The sequence below is a fragment of the Fukomys damarensis genome, unplaced genomic scaffold (assembly GCF_012274545.1).
Source record: "Fukomys damarensis isolate Sample0158 unplaced genomic scaffold, DMR_v1.0_HiC HiC_scaffold_23, whole genome shotgun sequence".
Taxonomy (NCBI): Eukaryota; Metazoa; Chordata; class Mammalia; order Rodentia; family Bathyergidae; genus Fukomys; species Fukomys damarensis.
The window spans coordinates 15367392-15387934 of NW_022900935.1; the positions used below are offsets into that span (position 1 = coordinate 15367392).

At 46.7% G+C, this 20543-nt stretch overlaps 1 protein-coding gene across 1 annotated transcript in view; it reads right to left on the reverse strand.

Annotated features, from left to right (window-relative positions):
* Nucleotides 1-3215: 3215 nt before the first annotated feature.
* The window catches only part of Lck (LCK proto-oncogene, Src family tyrosine kinase), a 23521-nt gene continuing 6193 nt past the window's right edge, over nucleotides 3216-20543 (reverse strand). The window contains exons 2-14 of the mRNA XM_010621562.3: nucleotides 16082-16209; nucleotides 12526-12635; nucleotides 11914-11995; nucleotides 11523-11613; nucleotides 11292-11390; nucleotides 11054-11148; nucleotides 10603-10752; nucleotides 10209-10361; nucleotides 9900-10079; nucleotides 7588-7664; nucleotides 7344-7497; nucleotides 7127-7258; nucleotides 3216-3832 (exon numbers count right to left, since the gene is read on the reverse strand). Coding sequence (XP_010619864.1) covers nucleotides 3630-3832; nucleotides 7127-7258; nucleotides 7344-7497; nucleotides 7588-7664; nucleotides 9900-10079; nucleotides 10209-10361; nucleotides 10603-10752; nucleotides 11054-11148; nucleotides 11292-11390; nucleotides 11523-11613; nucleotides 11914-11995; nucleotides 12526-12630 — 1521 coding nt within the window. The 5' untranslated portion in view covers nucleotides 12631-12635; nucleotides 16082-16209 and the 3' untranslated portion in view covers nucleotides 3216-3629. The remainder of the gene's footprint in view (nucleotides 3833-7126; nucleotides 7259-7343; nucleotides 7498-7587; nucleotides 7665-9899; nucleotides 10080-10208; nucleotides 10362-10602; nucleotides 10753-11053; nucleotides 11149-11291; nucleotides 11391-11522; nucleotides 11614-11913; nucleotides 11996-12525; nucleotides 12636-16081; nucleotides 16210-20543) is intronic.

Here is a 20543-nt window from a genome sequence, read left to right on the forward strand (position 1 = left end):
TTATAGAAACAGCATAGGGCCAGGGAATAAAACCCTCTTCCCAGTTCTAAGTCACTGCTTCCCAGCTGGTCTTAAATGGGTTTACTGAACCTTTCTAGGCTTCCCTTGCCCTCTTTGCAGAATGGAAAGGATAAAAAACCAAAGTTCCCCACTTCTATGGTGGCACACAGTAACCAAAAGAAGAGGTGGGGCTTGATGATCATGGGTGTGACAGAGCTACATAAAATGCAGAACAGGGGCCATAAACTCAAATGCCTACAAAGTTCAGGCAGGTAATATAAAGGAATGAGTTTGTAATATTGTGACTCAGATATTCTTGGTTAGCATATTTTAAAAACTAGATTTCTCAGCTTCATAACAAATATGCCTTTCATGAGTGTTAACAGATAAGAGTTTGCTGTGACATGTGGGGAATTCCCCCCCCGACCGTGTGCCGTAACATATGATTGTTGTGACATAAGATTAAGAGTTTGAAGTAAGGTAATGTGAGTGTTGAGGAGTTAACTTAGATAGAGCATATAGATATATTAGATTAGAAATGACTTAAAGTATAAAAGGAGAAGACTATAGACAGATGACGTCGCTTGACGACTCCGTCAAGATGACCTGTTGAAGCTCTGCCCGAGACGCAGGAGCTTCCAGACCTGGAACAGAGGATCTGTATCCCTGTTTTGTCCGAGATGTTGACACGCTATACCTGATCCTGACTGCCGAAACATCGAAGTCGCAGCTCGACCCTGCGAAGCCTGAGACCAGACTACATCTACCAGGTCATATGCCCTCACCTATAACATGATAACATTTATGATTGTGTTAGAGATATTATGGGCTGACATTATTTCTGGATTGCGCTGGCAATTGTAGTTATATCCTTTGTGTGGGCTTATATTTATATTGTTAATGAGAATAAAAACATTGATCAAAACAAAACCAAATTGACAATCATTGATGCGCTGACCCGTGATCCCGAAACGCAAATCGATGCTCGCAACATAAACTCAAATGCCTACAAAGTTCAGGCAGGTAATATAAAGGAATGAGTTTGTAATATTGTGACTCAGATATTCTTGGTTAGCATATTTTAAAAACTAGATTTCTCAGCTTCATAACAAATATGCCTTTCTCCACCTTTCATCAAGCACACTGCCATTTTCAGATATCTCAATTTTCTCTTCTTCATGGAAATGTGGGCACCAAAAATCATTTTATTTTCCCCTTTATTAAGCGGATAACAGCACAAGATTGATGACAACAGATACTAACATTGTGTTACACTGTCTGGGAGTAGAGGGGACTGGTAACAAAGAGTTCACACCCCACCTGAATGGTATGGTCACTGTTGCACTCCAAGAAGACAGGTCAGTCCAATGCAGCCAAATATGTCATTTTTGGTAGTACTGGGATTAAACCCAGGGCCTTTTCCCTGAGCTACATCTTCAGCAACCCCCACCCCCGCTTTTATTTTGAGACAGGGTCCCAGTAAGAAGCTAAACTGCTTAGTCTGGGTTCAAACTTGTGAACTTGTACTCCTCTTGCCTCGGGTTCTTAGAATGCTGGGATTACAGGCATACACCTACATATTTGGCAAATCACCCAGGATTGTTGTTGTTGTTATTGTTGTTTTGAGGCAGTTTCACTCTGTAATTTAGGCTAGACTTGAACTCACAATATAGCCCTCTTACTCATAGTGATCCTCCTGCCTCATAAATTCAGGGATTATAGGCATGTGCCACCATACCTGGAAAATCTTCCAGTTTTTAAAGCGAAAGCAGAAATATAGAGTTTTATGCTAGACTGAGAGAGGGAATAGATCCTGTAATGCCAGCAGTATAGCTAAGTGTAAAGCATTTGCCTAGCATGGGCAAGGCCATGGGTTGGATTCCCAGCACCCAAAACAAAACAAATAAGCAAACGAAAATCACTTTCTTGGTGATATCTCCCCTGATCATTTTCTGTAAGATTGCAAACCTCAGAACAAGCATAGTGGCACACACCTGTAATCCCAGTACTTCAGAGGCTCAGGCAGGAGGATCACCATGAGTTCAAGGCCAACCTGGGCTACATAGTGAGCCCAAGGCCAGCCTGAACTATATAGTGAGATTGTCTCCAGGAACAAAAAAACTAAAATAAAATAAAATTGCAAACCTCTCCCAAACATGACATTCTTAACTCACCTTACACTGCTGTATTTTTTCCTTAGCAGTAGCCACTATGTAATTTTACTTGTTTGTGATGTTGACTGTATGCTTTCCCATACTATGCAAGCTCCACAAAATTAGAGATGTGCATGTGTGTGTGTGTGTGTGCGTGTGTGTGTGTGTGTGTGTGTTTGGTTTTTTGGTACCATGGATCAAACTCAGGACCTCGTACTTTTGAGGCAGATGCAGTGCCACTAAGCTAAATCCCTGGCCCAGGTTTTTTTTTTTTTGGTACCGGGAATTGAACTTGGGTCCTTGCACTTGCAAGGCAGGCCACCAAACCACTGAGCTAAATCCCCGGCCCTCTGGCCTGTTTTTGAGAGGATTTCGTTATGGAGTTCAGGCTGGCCTTGAACTCACTATGTATCCCAAGGATTACAGGTGTGCGCCACCATGCATGTGTGCATGTTTTATCTACTGTATATTCTATGAGCCTCAAACAGTGCCTGGCACGTACAACATCCTAAAGGTGAGTCAAAATATATCTAAAGTTAAATGTAGCCCTAAACAAAAATTCTAGCTTAACAAAAATTCTAGGGCTGGGTATTTAGCTCAGTGGTGCCGCCACGTGCCTTGCAAGTGCAAGGTCCTGAGTTCAATCCCCAGTACCAAGAGGGAAAAAAAAATATCCACAACCTGCTTCCCAAAAGCAAGGTCCCAAGTTCAATCCCTAGTACCTAAAAAAAAAAAAGTATACAAAAATTTGATTGATCTTGTAAGGGGAGGAAGGTTCTGCTGCATATCCATACCCTGGGAGCTTCCAGGTAAAGCCAGTCCTCAGTTCGCTGGGGGTGGTGTGAGCAGGTGAAGAGCACTGTCTCACTTGAAGGGGTTCCCACAGTACGTAAAACAGAGTTGTGGGACCAGCATCACAAGGGCTGGAAAAAGTTCAGGTAACCACTTATACCACCTCTTCCCCTGAACTCAGTTCCCATCTATTCAACGCCCCCCAACCTACCACAAGGAAAGGGAAGAGGAGAGTGCAGCAGAGACACGTGTAACCTTCATCAACAGACATTTATTGAGCTCCTGATGCATACCAGGCACCATGGAGGAGCACACAGAGGTATTAGGTAAGGTCCCAGCCTGCAATGAGCTTTGGGATCATCGGAGGGGAAAAAAAGTGGGGAGTAGAAGCAGATGTCATTCATAGGTTTCTTTCCCCATCAGTGGTCTCAAGAAATGGGAGCATCCAGAAAGAGACACTTGAGATGGTACACATACATGAATAGGCTCTACGTGTGTAAGATGTGCGCAGAGCCCATACAATTACAAGACGTGTGTAAAAGACACAAGGTGTACACATGTTGCACATGGGTGAGATTCAGGTGAACAGTCATTGTGCACAGGCCATATGGGTATGGCACCAAAACTCCATCTCCCCAAGCCAAGGTTGTGAGATGGGGGAGGGCCCCAGGCCAGTGAGGCCTGTCAAGGTTGGGGCTGGTACTGGCCCTCTGTGGCCGTGAAGAAGTCCTCCAACACACTGCGCAGGTAGTCAAAGGTGGGCCGGTCCTCTGGGTGCTCCTTCCAGCACAGCATCATGAGGTGGTACAGCTCCTCTGGACAATTGTCAGGTTGTACCATGCGGTAGCCTCGCTCCAGGTTCTGAATTACCTCAGGATTGGTCATCCCTGGAGATTAATGGGAAAAAGCACATCAAGCTTCCAGGCTTGGAAAGCCCACAGGCAGAGCTGATGGTAGAGTTAGAATTTTCTTTTGTTTTTGTTTGTTTGAGACAGGGTCTCACTTTGAGTACAGGCTGGCCTTGAACTTGCAGCAATCCTCCTGCCTCAGCCTCCCACACGCTGGGATTACAGGTATGCACCGCCAGGCCCAGTTAGGTTTGGGATCTTGACTATCTCCCAAAGGCCTATCTGTTGAAGGCTTGATCCCCATCCTGTGGTGCTAGTGGGCCATGGTGGGACCTGTGGGAGGTGGGGCTCAATGGGAGGAAGTTAGGTCATTGGGGGCATGTCCTTGAAGAGAATATTGGGACCCAACCCCTCTTTTTCTTTGCTTTGCTTCCCAGACGTAATGAAGTATTTTGTTACAGTAATAGAAAACTGACTAACATGGGTGAAATTTAGGTTATTTAACTGGCAAGGTATGAGCACCAATCCAAAGAGATACTGGTCTTCACCAGTGGAAATCTACACTGGCAGTACCTGCTGAATACCACTTGGAGCACCTAGTACAGCTTACACAAAACACACATTAGCTGCAAGATCTTGTGTGAGCCAACTCATTTGAACCTCAGTTTCCTCATCTGGATAACAGAGTAAATGACCATTCCTAACTCTCAGAGCCATTAAGGGCTGGAAGAAATAGTGCATATGAACACGAAGTACAGTGCCTGGGTAGAAGATGTTTCCTGCGGCTGTCATGTCGTGGTGAGAATAATGTCAGGGCTCAGGGCAATGGTGAGGAATCTCTAACTTTAAAACTCTCAGAGCCATTATAAGGGCTGGAAGAAATAGTGCATATGAACACTAAGTACAGTGCCTGGGTAGAAGATGTTTCCTGTGGCTGTCATGTCGTGGTGAGAATAATGTCAGGGCTCAGGGCAATGGTGAGGAATCTCTAACTTTGGAACCAGGCACATGACATGCTACATCAGGACACCAGATGAACCCCAGGCTCCAGCAAAGCAAATGCTGCCTGGGGCTGCGAGGGTTCACTAGGCCCCTCCATGAGCCAGATAAAACAGTCTTTGGGCTGGTAGCCTCCTTTTTTGCTCGCCCTGGCTGCCATGGTAGGCTTCCAGCATGCAGACCCCAAGAAGAGCTGCTCTGAAGAATACGTGGTATCAGCAGTAACCCAGCTCCCTGTTTCTACATTACCCACACAGGCTCGGGTCTCTGTGTCAGACTCATGAGAGAAGACCATGACAAGCAGTTCCCAAAGATCAAATCCTTACAGAGTCCTAGAAAAAGAGCTTTGCTTCTTCAGAGCTTGGGGCTGGACCCATTTGCCAAGGCCTTCCCCTTGGGCTCTCTCTACCTATGGGTCCTTCACATTTTAAAATTAGTACAATGGATGATGCAGATCATGGAACTAAACACCTGTGGCTAGAGTTGAGTGTGCAAACCCATAGACTACATAGCCTAAATATAGCCACAGACCCACATTGGTTTGACCCATATGGTGTTTTAAAATAATCTGAGTCAATCACCTATATTTGGAAATAAGCAAATTTTCCTAAAACTCCAAGTTTTGGTTTCTCTTGAAAAACCCAGTAGATCTGCGAACCTTCTTCATGCCTTAGTGGAGACCATATGCTGGAGCAGATACTATTACCAAGGTCCCTGTTCCTTCTGCCCCCCTGACCCTGATGGCGTTTATCATGTTTTCCTGCCTTCTTTCTCTTCCTCCTCTCTCCTTCTTCCTCCTCCTCCCTTTCTTATTATATTTTAAATTAAAAATTGTTTTGTTTGCAGTACTGGGGATTGAACCGAGAACCTTTGTACTGAGCTACATCTCTGGCCCTATTTTTCTGTTTTCTTTCCAGATGTGTTTTGCTAGGTTGTCCAGGCAGGGCCCAAACTTGTGATCCTCCTGCCACAGCCTCCCAGAGTGCTGGCCTTTTTTCTTCTACTAGAGAGAGATTATCTATAGATTTGCTTCCATGGGTGCAGGGGAAGAGCAGTCAGGATGCATGGCTGGACTCCTTATGATCTACCTCTCCCTGGGACCGTGTGGTGGGGCAAATTCAGGGCAGGGGAGTCCTTCTGTCTCCAAGGTACCTTTACCTTCCTGGTAGCAAGATTCCGCTCATATAGAGCTGAGTATACAGAAAGCTTTGGCATAGCCAGCCATTGTGCTCCCAACCTCCCTGCTGTTTTTCTGTGTTGCTTCCTTTCCCCAAAGCTCGCTTGCTTGCTTGTTTGCTTTCTTTCTTTTTCTTCCTCTCTGCTCTTTCTATGCCAATTCCTTTCCTCAAAGCTCCATTTCTTTTCTTTTTTCTTTCTTTCTTTGAGACAGAATCTCATTATATAGTTCAGGTTGAACTTGAACTCACTATGTAGCCTAGGCTGCCCTTGACTTCACAGTGAACCTCCTGCCTTCGCCTCCTGAGTGTTGTGCAGTTATGCCCACCCTTCTCCCAATGGTTCTTAGCAGGTTTCTTTAAAAAACATTCCACCTGGGGATAGGAGTGTAGGTCTTTCGGGAGCACTTGCCTAGCATATACAAGACCCTAGATTCAATCTGAATTCAGGATTAAGGGCCTTCCCCTGGAAGATGAATCTAGGGGTAGTTGTTTACATGTCTTTCTTCCTCTTTTTTTTTTTTTTTTTTTTTTTTTTTTTTTTTTTCTAGGGATTGAACCTAAAGCTCTCTTTCTCTTTTGGTTTTTTTGAGACAGGGTCTCACTATGTAGTTGAGTCTGACCTGGAACTCACTATGTAGCCCAGACTGGTCTCGAACTCACAGCGATTCTCCTGCCTCAGCTTCCTGAGTGCTGGGATGACAGGCGTGTGCCATACCTACTATGAGTTAGGCTCTTTCACAAAGTCTCCTCTTGCTCACAGCAGGAAACTGAGGCTCAGAGGTGTTATGCCTGCCCAAACTGATGATTAGTAACAGCTGAGTATGGGCAAGGGACTATTTTGATCACATATTTACAGACAGAGAAGAAATGATCTGATCGCAGCCAAACAAGATTAGCACTAGAGGCCAGGTCTGCTAGGATGTCTGTGCCAGAACTAGATAAGAGCTGGGGCCAGAGAAGGGACATCCGGAGACGGAGATGGGAGCCAGCGTTGGGAAACGTGGCATCTACTTGGGGAAGTTGGAGTCACACTCCTGAGAGGACGGAGGAGAGCCAGCTAGACAGTTCAGACTAGCAACCTGGAAGAAGGCAGCAGGAAGACGTGAAATTGCTTCCCTTCCCGGTGACCCTTCCGGTTCCTGCCCGTGGTGCTGACCTGGGTAAGGGATGCGGCCGTGGGTAACAATCTCCGTCAGCAGAATCCCGAAAGACCACACATCCGACTTGATAGTGAATGTCCCATAGTTAATGGCTTCTGGTGCTGTCCACTTAATGGGAAATTTGGCCCCTGGGGAGGAGAGCCAAGTGAGGCTATCTGGGTCTGCCTAGACAGACACTGTAGGCCCCAGACCTCCCTCGAATCCCAGGCCTACCCTCCCTCGCCGTGTACTCATTGTCCTCAATAAGACGTGCTAAGCCAAAGTCTGCAATTTTGCAGCTCAGGGTATCAGACACCAGGATGTTGGCAGCCCGTAGGTCACGGTGGATATAATTCCGCTCTTCGATGAATGCCATGCCTTCTGCAATCTGTGGGTCAGATACAGTTCATTAGTCCTGAGCTGGACATCCTCACCCAACTGGCCAGGACCTGTGCCAGCCCCTCCCCAGTCTCCTTACTTGGGCTGCCATGTCCAAGAGTTTGCTGATGGTCAACTTGATGCCCGGGGGGGTCTTGAGAAAATCCACCAGGCTCCCTGTGGGCAGAAGCAAGAGTTGCTGAGACACCGGGCATGGTGGTGCATGCCTGTAATTCCAGCACTTGGGAGGCTGAGACAGGAGGATCACTGTGAGTTCGAGACCAGCCTAGGCTACATAGTGAGTTCCAGGTCAGTCTCAACTACATAGTGAGACCCTGTCTCAAAAAACAACAACAAAAAAAGAGTTGTTGACTGAAAATCACCAGGAGGAGGCCCTTTGGCACTTCTCCTCCAGCTGAGGTCTAGAAGCAACATGTGATATATGGAAAAGAGAAACAACAAGAGATTATGGAGGAGAGTTTAGGTTGAGGCTGCTCAGGATATGGGAGGGCCTTTGGGGCCAACTATAGAAATGATCCCTGAAAGTACAGCCTTTGGGAGGGCCTTTTGGGGGGCTGGGCTGGGTTATGGTTGGAAGGATCTATAAACTTCTTATCAGCAATAGAGTCCATACTCCTCCACTGGGCGAGCCCTGCATGGTCCAGATTTTGTAGTTTCTTCTCTTTCCCCATGCAACCATCCTGCCTTTCTCACTCCATAGATAATTTTCAGATTTCCCCCGCTGATATCAGGGATCGAACTCAGAACTTTGCACTTGCAAGGCAGGCATGGCACCACTGAGCTAAATCTCTGGTAGATTTTTTTTTTTTTTTTTTTAGTGCTGCTGGGTTACAAAAATTTTCAGATTCTTCACACAGACCATTACATTCTTATCCCAAAATGTCTTTATCTTTGCCTACTAAAATAAACAAACAAAAAACCTACTTTCCTTCATGGATCAGCTGGACTACTCTCTTAGGAAGCCTCTCTGGATTTTACCAGGTATAATAAGTGACATCATCATCTATACTCCTATGGCATGCTGGGAACTTCCCCATGACATAAACTCTGGTTTTCTCAATGTCCATAACTAAAGTCAGGTTTCCCTGACAGGAGGAACTTTCTTTAATCTACCCATGTTCCCAATGTTCTGTTCTAGATGTTACAAATGAAGTAGAAAAGGAGGTGCTGGGAGCCTCAGGGACCACCTCTCTGGCAGTGGAAGGTAACTGGGAGAAGACCATGGATGGGAGCTGCAGATGACTTGCCCAACCCAGGAGATTGAAACTCCATGTGAGTTGGGCATGGTGGCCCATGCCTGTAATCCCTGCATTTGATAGTTTTTGTTTGTTTGTGTTTTGGTACCAGGGATAGAACTAGGGACCTTGTGCTTGGGAGGCAGGCAGTGGAACCACTGAGCTAAATCCCCAGCCCTAATCCCAGCATTTGGGAAGTTGAGGAGAATTACAAGTTTGAGCCCAGCCTGGGCCACTTAGAGATTTCATGAGACTGTCTCAAAATAGAAAATGAAAAAAGAAAGATCTGTCATGTAAAGGTACAAGATCCCAGTAATGAATGTAACTGTACTGTATACCTAAAATGTACCAATAAACTCAATGAGGAAAAAAAGAAAAAGAAAATGAAAAAAGGGCTGGAGATATAGCTCAGTGTGAAGGCCTTGGGTTCAAACCCTAATACTGAAAGGAAAAAAAAAACAAAGCAAGAAAAAGAAAAGAACCTATAGGAGAATGAATTTATCCACTATAAATGCTGAATTAATCACCAAAGGTAAAGTCCTCACCCAGACACACCAAGATAACCGTAGATTTATGGCAGTTACTGTTCTAATTATTTCATCCTCACAAAGATCCTACGAGGAATTTACTATGGCATTAGTACCACCATTTTACAGATGAGAAAAGCGTAGCTGAAAGAAGTAATGAGATTGGTTCAAAGCCATGCAAACATGAAACCACAACTCTAACCCAGGCAGACTCTAGGGCCTTATACTATTTCCGGGTGAGCCCTTTGCGATTTGGACTGTTATACTTGGAGAAACTGAGCACCAGAGTCAGTACAGGAACTTAGCCTGTATCACACATGGCAAATCAGCATGAGTAAGGCTGAGTCTAGATATGTGTGTCCCTCTTGCTAGGGTTCGGTCTGTCCAACAGCAGATCAAGAGAGGAACCGAAGAAATAGAGTCTGTGAAGGGGGAAAAACGGGGCTAGGACCCCAGACAGGCTCAGACGAAAACACCTTCTTACCCGTGGAGGTGAGTCTTTAGGGGCCCAGAAAAGCTCCTCCAGGAACCCTCAACCCTGGGCCAAAGGAAGGGCACATTTCCCCACCCGTCAGGGAAGGTGGGGGGCAGCAGCGCCCCCCAGCGGCCAGCATGGAAGCGGAGCCTACCGTTCTCCATGTACTCGGTGATGATGTAGATCGGCTCCTGCGTGACGACCGCGTAGAGCCGGACCAGCCGCTGGTGCTGCAGCTGCTTCATGAGGTTGGCCTCAGCCAGGAAGGCATCGGGGGACATGCTGCCCTGCTTCAGGCTCTTCACTGCCACCTTCGTGTGCCCGTTGTAGTACCCTGGGGGTGGGCGGCGGGAGGGATTGGGGGAGGCGTCCACGGCCGGGCAGCCGTCCCGCAAAGGCCACTGTCGCGGGACTCTCGGGGCCTGGGTGGACGCCTCCCTCTTCCCTCTTTCCCGGCACTCACCCATCCACACTTCCCCGAACTGGCCGGCCCCCAGCCGCTCCACCAGCTTCAGTGTCTCCCTGGGAACCTCCCACTCGTCCTCCCACCATGGCTTCTGGGGCTTCTGGGTTTGGCAGGGGCGGCTCAGCCTTGTGCACAGACCATCAGGAGCATCTACGAGGGCGAGGGAAACCGGGAGAGCTGTCAGTCTGGAGAGCCTAGGGTGCGCCCTCCACCGCCAAGTTCCCACCTAGGGGAAATGGACCGGCGGGGGCGAGGGAGAGCCCATCGGTCCGCGGATCCTCCACTGCGGAGGAGGGAGGCGCACGCTGAAGGGTGGTAGGGGGCATCCCTGAGGACGGCTGGGGGCAGGCAGGCCGATAGGGACGGGTGAGGGGATCCTGCCGGAGCTCACTGGTGTAATGACGGACCAGTTCGTGCAGGCCAGGAAACGTGATGCGAGGGGAAATGTAGAAGCCGCCTTTGTCCAGGTTGCGGATCTTGTAATGTTTCACCACTTCTCCTTGGTTTTGGTCGAAATCCCGGACCGACAATGAAAACGATCCTGAATGAATGAATGGAAGATTGGTTGAAAGAATGCAGAGAGGGAGGAGTGGCCACCTGCGAGTAACTTCACCCCCTGGCGCCTAGGCTCGGGCTCCCCGCCCCCGCACCTGCTCGTTTTGTCCAGGTTGCGGATCTTGTAATGTTTCACCACTTCTCCTTGGTTTTGGTCGAAATCCCGGACCGACAATGAAAACGATCCTGAATGAATGAATGGAAGATTGGTTGAAAGAATGCAGAGAGGGAGGAGTGGCCACCTGCGAGTAACTTCACCCCCTGGCGCCTAGGCTCGGGCTCCCCGCCCCCGCACCTGCTCGTTTTGAAGGATCCGTGCGTGTTCCCTGGCGCCAAGAGCTGTCGCTCCGCGTCCTTGCGGCTCAGGTTCTTGAAGAACCAACTGCCAAGGACACAAGTAAAGGCCATAGGCTGCTGGCCAGTTCATCCGTCACTCTCAAGCATTCACCAGCAGCCCCAGGACCATTCCGAACTCGGGGCTCCCAAATCTGCCCCCCACCCACCCCACGACGGGTCCCCACTCACGGTTCAGGCTCCAGGCTATTTGCTTTGGCCACGAAGTTGAAAGGGATGAAACCTTCCAGCCCAGTGGTCAGGGACTGTGCCTTCCACCACTCGCCATTCCTGCCCAGGCATTGTCAGAGCCCCCAGTTACACTAGGCCAGCCCCCTACACCCCCACAACCCCCACCCAGGCCCAGCACTCTGGGTCCTCCCCTGCTGTCCCGGAGGCACACACGCGCAGAGGGGCACTCACTGCTCCAGGATGCGGAGCTGCTCGCCCTTCTCGAAGCCTAGATCTCCGTCGTGTGAGGGCTCATAGCTGTGCAGGGCAATAACCAGGTTGTCTGTAAAGACAGGGGGCGGTGTCCAGAGAACAGGCTGAGATTGGGAGGTTGGGAGGAGTCGCAAGGTAAAGGTCAAGACAGGGGACCAAAAGCTGGATGTGCTGTCACCGTCAGGAGACAAGAGACTGGAGGATACCAGGTTCGAGGTCAGCCTGCAGGACATAGGGAGATCCTGACTCAAACAAAACAGAACAAGACCCGGGGCAGAGGAGACAGGGGAGAACGTAGGTGGGAAAAGAGATGGAAGGCAAAAGCCAAGGATCCACAGGCCTTATCTTCCTCCCTGCTGGCTGGAGTCACCTTGCAGTGGGGAGGCTGGTGGATTGGAGCCTTCATAGGTAACCAGTGGGTCCCGCACGTCAGAGCCATTCCTCAGGAGAAGCTGTGGGGTGGGAGAAGAGGATGGGTTCAGAGAAAGAAGACTGATTGGACCCTAGCTCCCCTCCTCTCTGTCTTCCTCGCCTGCATTTTTCCAGCCTGGCTGGGTCTTATCCAACAGTGGTTTTGCCAACTATGTGTGTACTTGCTGTGTACCTTAGACGGGTCCCTTCCTCTCTCTGGGCCTCCTTTTCTTTCCACATTCCAGGGGAGAGACTGCTCTGTTTTGTTTTAGTTTTGATTCGGTGTTTTGGGTTTTTTTGTTTGTTTGTTTGTTTTGTTTTGTTTTGTTTTGTTTTTTTGATACAAGGTCTTGCTCTGTTGTTCAGGTTGCCCTTGAACTGACTAAGTAGCCCAGGCTGGCCTCAAACTCATGGCAATCCTCCTGCCTCAGCCTTCTGAGTGCTGGGATTACAGGTGTGTGTCACCATGCCTGGCTGCTCTGTTATTTTAAGGACCTGTAGTAGTGGTCCATTTAGTTCTGGGTTACACATCAGCCAACTCCCTCAGTAAGCCCCTTGTCTTGCCTCTTACCGTGGTCTTGCCATCCAGTGGGACTATGGGATAATGGCAGTTCTCACACACATCGATGTTTTCCATCCAGTCATCTTCAGGGTTTGAGCTGCAGCTACAGCCCATGGTCCCTGAGGGAATGGAGAGGGGCTGAAGGGGCTTCCCCTAGATCCGTTTCTTCTGTCTCAGACATCCTAGGGCATTGCCCTAGAATTTCCAAAATTACTTGAGATTATCAACTCCCTCCCCCATCCATCAGCCACGGAAGAGCTGAAACGGGGTTCTAGCTCCTGACCTAACCGATGCTCCCTCTGAGCCCTCAAGTCACAAGGCAATTCTCACCAGGGCTAAGGCCCAGGCTAAACTCTAGGCCCCGCCCTCCCACCTGGGATGGGCAAACTGCCACAGAGGCACCTTTGTTAATCTATTTACCCACTTCCTGCCTCTCTACCCCCTCCTAACATGGGGACTACCTCTTAGAGGTCACACACTTCTCTCCAAGGCCTGGGGGAGACCTAAATTTTGAACAGATCCTTACCTTCCAGAGAGGATCCCTGCTTCTCTCCTAGTCACTGTCTCCTGCCCAGCCAAGGGAGCCCAGTGAGAAACTCCTACTTCCAAGAATTACCTCAGACCTCAGCCCTCCTCTCACACCCACACCCACACTCACACACCTCTTTCAGAGGGTTCCTTCTCACAAGGTTTTGCTTCTCACCAGCAGAAAACCCTCCACTGGCCCGTTGGCCATAATTTTTTTGTTTGTTTGCCTGTTTTAGCAGTGGAAACTTTTTGTGAGACGAAACCAAGCAGAACTTTTTACAGCAGGTAAAAATGGAGACTTTCTGTCCAAGGCAGAGTGGGGACCTCCCTCTGAAGCCCCTCTAGGAGTCCATGAGGCCCCTCTTTCCCTGGGGCTGCTCATCAGAACTGCTTGGAAAACTCTAATACTCAGATAAAGTATAATTTACCATGCATACAGGACCCTGTAATAGCAAGATTAACTCCACCTCCTCTGTACTGATACACACAGGGAGGGAGGGAGAGAGAGAGAGAGAGAAACAGAGAGAGAGAGAGAGAGAGAGAAAAGCTGTGCTCTGAGGTACCTTGTCTTTCACAAATACCCCACACTCTTTTCTTACATAAATTCATGTATTATTCTTGTATTTGTGGCACTTTTGCCCAGCTGTTGAACTCTAACTTCACCTTCAAGTCTCAGCTCATAGGTCACCTAACTTATTTGTTTGTTTGGTTTTTGTTTGTTTGTTTGTTTGTTTTGGGGGGGTTGGAGACAGGGTCTCACTATGTAGTTGAGACTGATCTGGAATTCACTAAGAAGCCCAGGCTGGTCTCAAACTCACAGATATCCTCCTGCCTCAGCATCCCAAGTGCTGGGATTACAGGTGTGCGCCATCATGCCCGGCACATAGGTCGCCTAACTTGGTGACACCTTCCTAATGCTCTTTGCTCTCCTGTTCCCCCAGGCTCCTGTAAGCTTGTGTACAGACCAGCCTTGAACCCAGCCACTGACTTCCATGGTTACTGATTTGTGAGTCACTCCTACTGCTTTGCCCACCTGCTTGATGAATTAGGAGTTCATCAAGAACAGAAATTGTGGAGCTCGGCTACGTGGCACAAGCCTATATTCCCTGGGGCAGGAGGATTGCAAGTTCAAGGCCAACTTGGCCTACAAGTTTTTGGAGACCCTGTCTCAAAAAAAAAAAGGAAGCTGTACATTATTTATGTAAAAGTCTCCGACAGCCTAGAATTCATTATTGTTAATGAATGTCTACTAGAATAGGGAAGGTTAATGCATAGATCTCCCATTCACTAAGGTCTTAGAAACCACCAAGCCAAAAACAAAACAAGAAACCAACTATCAATCCTAATCTGATTGACTCATTAATTGATTTCTAGAACACAGGAGTGTAGTTATGTTGCTCTGGCCACCCTCAATCTCCTGGGCTCAGTTATTCCCCCTATTGCAACATCCCAAGTAACTGAGACTACAGGTATCTACCACGATGGACAGGATTTGTCTCCAGTTTTACTTACTTAGTTTGTCTTTTTTTGGTGCTGGGGATTAAATCAACCCCTGAGCCCCGCCCGAATCCCTGATTTTACCTGACCAAGGTGAGGCCCAGAGAGGCCTGTCTAGTGTCACACAACCTGTTGGTGTAGAACTAAGCAACAATTGCTAATCTATGCTGTGTCTTAGTGGAGGTGGGTTCAGTGGAGGTTTTTGGTTCAGGAACACAGAAGATACAACTCAGAGAGACCTGTGCTCAAACACTGGTCATGAGCACCATGTGGTAGTACATACCTATGATCCCAGCTACTTGGGAGGCTGAGGCAGTAGGATCATAAGTTTGAGGCCATCCTGGGCAAAACTTTTTTTGTGTGTGTGGGGGGGCAGTATTTTTGTTTTTTTAAGATAGGATCTCCTATGTAGTTCAAGCTGGCCTTGAGCTCACTGTGTAGCCCAAGTTGGTCTCAAACTTGCAGCAATCCTCTTGCCTCAGCCTCCTGAGTGCTGGGATTACAAGGAAGCACTACCATATCTAGTCAGCTGGGGCAATTTAGTGAGACCCTGCCTCAAAATAATAATAATAATAATAATAATAATAGAGGGTTGGGCATGTAGCTCAGTACAAGGTCCTGGGTTTAGTCCCCAGTGCCAAAAAAGGAAAAATAATTTACTAGGTTGTGATATTTACTGTGTGATTCTACCGAATTCATTCTGCCAAGCCTCATTTTTCTTTTCTGCCGGATGGAGACTGCCATCTCCTTCTTGTCATTTTACGTAACTCTCACCTGAGTTTACAGTTTGGAAAGACTTCTATAAGTGTGCAATCTGCTCTACCAAACCATGCTCTGGAGAGTGGGAAATTGAGACTGGTAAATAACCCCCTTTGCTTTAGGCTCATGTTTCCTCAGCTAAGGTATTCATAGTCTCCCACAGATACCGGAAGTCACAGCGTGTCTGTTCCTGTAACATGAGTGTTACTTGACCTTATTCACATAAATTAAACAATATGGACCTACAATGGAGGAAAATGCAAAATGTCCATAGAATGTCAAGAGATTTTCAGAAGACTAACACATTGCCTTTTCCCTCCACTCCACTCTCAGAAGGCTTTGGGGCAGGGGAGACATTTGGGGAATCCTGCTAGGCCAGAGCCCATTCATCTGTGGCTGCAATGACTTGGCCTGTTGGTCTGCTTGTTGGACTGCTTGCCGTTTAAAACAGAATCTCTCTATATATCAAAGACTGGCTTCAAACTTCTGGTCCTCCTGCCTCAGTCTCCTGAGTGCTGGATTTACATACAGGGTGTGCTGCCAAGCCTGGCTACAAATAACTTCTTTTTTTTTTTTTTTTTTTTTTGGTACCGGGGATTGAACTTGGGTCCTTGCACTTACGAACCGCTGAGCTAAATCCCCGGCCCTACAAATAACTTCTTGATTGTTTAATTTATTATGCCCAGGCGGTGATTAGTAGTACAAAGGCCTCAGAAAAGTATTGAAAGCAACCTGGAGCCAGCCTAAAAGGAGCTGAGTTAGCTAGTGAGGACGTAAGTACCTTGATGGTGACTCAAACGGGTCTTGGAAAGGCCCAGGTTGGTTATGTTGTACAGTGAATGCCAACATCAGCTGGGCAGCAGACTTAGATCAATAAGACTTCATATAGGCTTGACATTTTTGAAAGCTCTGGAAAAAAGCAAGCGAAAATTTCAGGATTAAGAAAAGGGATGAATTGGGGGTGTAGCAGTTAGGACAAGCCAGTAGAAGAACCAGAATAAATCTAGAGCTGGAAGCTGGGACTTGGACCAAGCTGGAGTCAGTAGGAAAACCAAACCAAACAAAACAAAAAAACCACTCAGGTCAGAGGCTAGGGGTATAGCTCAGTAGTACATCGGCACCTGCTTAGTATGTGTGAGTTCTTAGGTTCAATCCCCAACACCCCCCGGAAAAAAAAATCTAAAGGGAAGTTATTTTGTAGTTTGACAAATTATATTATTGTTTGTTCAATGCATACTTAGTTAAGTCTCAGATTAAAATTTGAGCTAGATGCAGGTTTAGCATGCACAAGGCCAAGGCCCTAAGATCAACACCCCTCCCAATTTTTAAACTAGAAAATCAGCTTCTTTTTTTTAAACTAGAAAATCAGCTCTTTTTTTTTGCTATAATGGGGATCAAATTCAGGACCTTGTGTTTGCAAGGCAGGCATAGCACCACTGAGCTAAATCCTTGGCCCTAGAAAATCAGCATTTAAATGACGCAGGTTAGTAGGTGAAAATTCCAAGTTTATAAGGTCCATGGAGTCAGGGAGGGGGAATATAGAATAGGCGATGGCGAGAGGCCTTGGGACCAAGTAGTTTAGGAAGCACTAGTGTAATTTACCAGCCTTGTTTTAAAGATGGAAAGAGGAAATACTATGACCAATAATAGTAAAGATGAAAAACTCAAATGAGCCCCCTCTATCCTTTATCGATTTTCTCTCCTCTACTCTTCAGCTCCTGGGCAATCTAAGGCTGGGGTGTGGGTGAGGGAGTTCCTGAGTGGTTGCAGAGAAAGTTGGAAAGGGAAAAAGATTTGAATCATGGCCAACTGTCCATCCATAACCTAACCATCGTGTTGCTAGCTAAGGCTTTTCTCTCCAAGACAACCCTCCCTCTAACTGGAGTGCATGTTTCTGAGCCTACATTTCCCTGACTGGTGGTGACTGCAAGTCTGTGCACATAATTCATTATCATTGTGCCTATGTGTGCAAATCTATGGGTTTGCATTGCATGTGTGTGCAGAGGCATGTGCAAGGGAATGGGAGTGTGGGTAGCCGTGCCTGTCCCTGTGCAAATGTGAAGCCATAGGTGCATACATCTGTTTATACAAAATGTGGATCTCAGGGCAGGGGATTTAGCTCAGTCGTGCCACTGCCTGCCTTGCAAGCTCGAGGTCCTGAGTTCAATCCCTGGTACCAAAAAAAACAAAACAAAACAAAATGTGGATCTCAGCCAGGTGTGGTACATGCCTATAATCACAGCTCTCTAGGAGGGTTGAGGCAAAGATCACAAGTTTGAGGGCAGGTTGGGCAATTTAGCTATTTAGCAATCCCTGTCTGAAAATAAAAATAAAAACAGGGCTGGGGAAAAGTAGCTCTGTGTTAAGGCCCTGGGTTCAATTTCCAGTACAAAAAATAAAAGATACTCCTTTTACCCCAAAATGTGGGTCTCATCCGCCTGGTCTTAGCTTGACAAAGATTTCTGGGTAGCCAAAGTAATCTAACCAGGTTAATAATGAGGTCAGTAAAAAAATCAAAATTAGAGCTCAATATAAATCCCTAATTATCTGAAAGAAACAACAAGCAAACAATCAAAAAACAGGCCACAGAATCTCTCAGAGCTCTTGCACTTTTTTTTTTTTTTTTGGTACCAGGAATTGAACTCGGGTCCTTGCACTTGCAAGTCAGGCGGTGGAACTGCTGAGCTAAATCTCCAGCCCCCCCATCCCCTGCCAGGGCTCTTAGAACCAGCAACAAGGGCAAATTCTGGGGTGAATAAAGTAGAACATTCTCTTCTCCTAACTCAGGAATCCAAGGTCAGCAGTGAGAATTCTGTAGATTCCAAACCATCTCAGACTAGGGGGTGTGATGCCCTCAGTCAAATTCAAAGCCAGTTTAAGCCTGGTGTTGCAGGCCTGTAATCCCAGCACTCTGGGAAACTGAGATTACCCAACAAGGACAATTTAGTGAGTCCCCCGTCTTCATTAATTAATTAATTAAAAACTTTAAAAGAAAAGAAAAAAAAAAAAAGCAATATCACTGAAAAAATAAAAAGGGTTAGGGATGTAGCTCAGTGCAAAAGCCCTGGGTTCAAGCCTGAAAAATAATTCAAGCCTGCCCATATGTGTCCCTTTTTATCCCAGTGTGGTATAGTAGCACATGTCTCCAGTTCCAGCTACCTAGGAGGCTGAGGCAGGAGAATCAAAAATTTGAGGCCAGCTCAGGTAAGTTGGCAAGACCCTGTCTCCAGGTTTGATCCCTAGTACCACAAAAAAAAAAAAAAGAAAGAAAGAAAGAAAGAAAAAGAAAAAGTTACAAAAGGGCCACCCCTCAGCAGAGTTTAAGACAGAGAGAGTGAGCGCTGGATATCGGTCCCCATCCCTTCTTGTCACCCAGCACAGTGCACTCCTGGCTTGACACCCAGAGTGGCCCTGCTCACAGAGTGTGTGTGACTGGTGAGAGCCACAGCTGTGCAGACTCCTGGACTGCACCCTCAGACCCCAAGATTGCCTAGTAATCCTATCACAATGAGGTCTGATTTTTGCCGACTCTCCCCCCTTTTTTTTTATCAGTTTCACAGATGTGTCCACCCAAGCTTAGAATGCGTTCCACCTCTTTTTAAAATATAACTTAACAAGCAACCCTTCTCCTTCCTTAACTGTAGACCTATTGGTTTATTGAACATTTTGTCTAGAACGTGTGCCGGCTTCTTGCCTGAATTTCTTGGGCTAATGTTTTGAAGGGAGAAAAGTTATGCGCCTGCTCCCATTGTACACTTGGTGGCTTTGTGGTGACATCTGTTAGAAATCATTTAAAGCATTTTCTCAGTCTCTGTTCCTAGCCAAGAATTGGTTATAAATTGTATATGCTCAATGAAGAGCTTTAGCAATGGATACCCACAAACCTCATCACAGTGCTAAAAATTATGTTTTGGCAGGTATGGTTAGTGATTTCCAGCAGGCGAATCAGCAGTGTGTCCTGGGTTGTCTCATTTTTATATGTTCCTTTTTAGTCTGGTACCTTTTTGTGATATATCTTTAATTTTTAGTTTTCAAAAGGACTCTGGACTCGGAAGCCACTTTGTTCTGTTTTGCTGGAAACAAGCTCTCACTGAGTAGTTCAGACTGGCCTGAAGATCACTGTGTAGCCCACACTGGCCTTGAATTTGTGGCAATCCTCCCTCATCCTCCTGGGAACTGGGAATACAAGAGTGTGCCACCACACTTGGCTCAATACAGTACTTTTTTCTACTTTTCTTTCTTTCTTTCTTTTGGTTCTGAGGATTGGACCCAGGGCTTCAGGCATGTTAAGCACATGCTTTATTGCCAAGCCGTACCTTCAGTAACAAGACGGATTGATTTTCACAAATTGAGAGTGGCTTCAACGTAGAACTGATTCTGATGAGTAGTTATTGTCATCAGTAAGAGCTACAGAGCCATTTTCTAATTGGCATTTTAGTAGGAGCCCTCTAGTAACTCGCATGTACTTAATAATCTCCCTTTTCATGAGTCCCCACCCTGGGGTGCCTCTGAGTACGTCATGGGAGTTTGATTAGGATGGAGCTTTGTTTTTAGCTCGTCGGTCCACATTGCCATATGAAAGTTTTGGGATTTTACGGGTTATGGAGGCTCAACTCATTATGTCCATGTCATAATGACAAAGCGCCTTTCACTGTATTATTAAATCTCTCGGATCCTCCCTCAGTTCTTCATCTACAAAATGAAACTAAATATAGGCTCTGAGGGGCTGAGGCAGGAAGATCGAAAGTTTGAACCTAGCCTGGGCCACTTAGTAATTTCAAGAGACCCTATCTCAAAATTAAAAAAGAAAAAAAGGAGCGGGGTGTGGCAGCACACACTTGTAATCCCAGCACTCTGGGAAACTGAGGCAGGAGGATTGTAAATTCAAGCCCATTTTTGGAAACTTAGTAATTTAGTAAGACCCTGTCTCAGAATAAGAAACAAAAAATAAGGATTGGGGATATAGCTCAGTGTAAAGGTCTTGGGTTCTATCTCTAGTACCAACAAATCAACAAATAAATATATTTTTTTAAAGGCCTGGGAATGTAGCTCAGTGTGAAAGCCCTGGGTTTAATCCCTAGTCCTGCGAAACAAACAAATAAACAAATTGCATCGCGGGCTGTTATGGCCATGTAATAAAACACTTCAAAGGTGCTTGGTAAGTAATAATGACTAAAACTCAGCAACCCCGTGCTTGCCTGGCATGTATAAGGCCCTGGGTTTTACCCCTAGTCCTGCAAAAA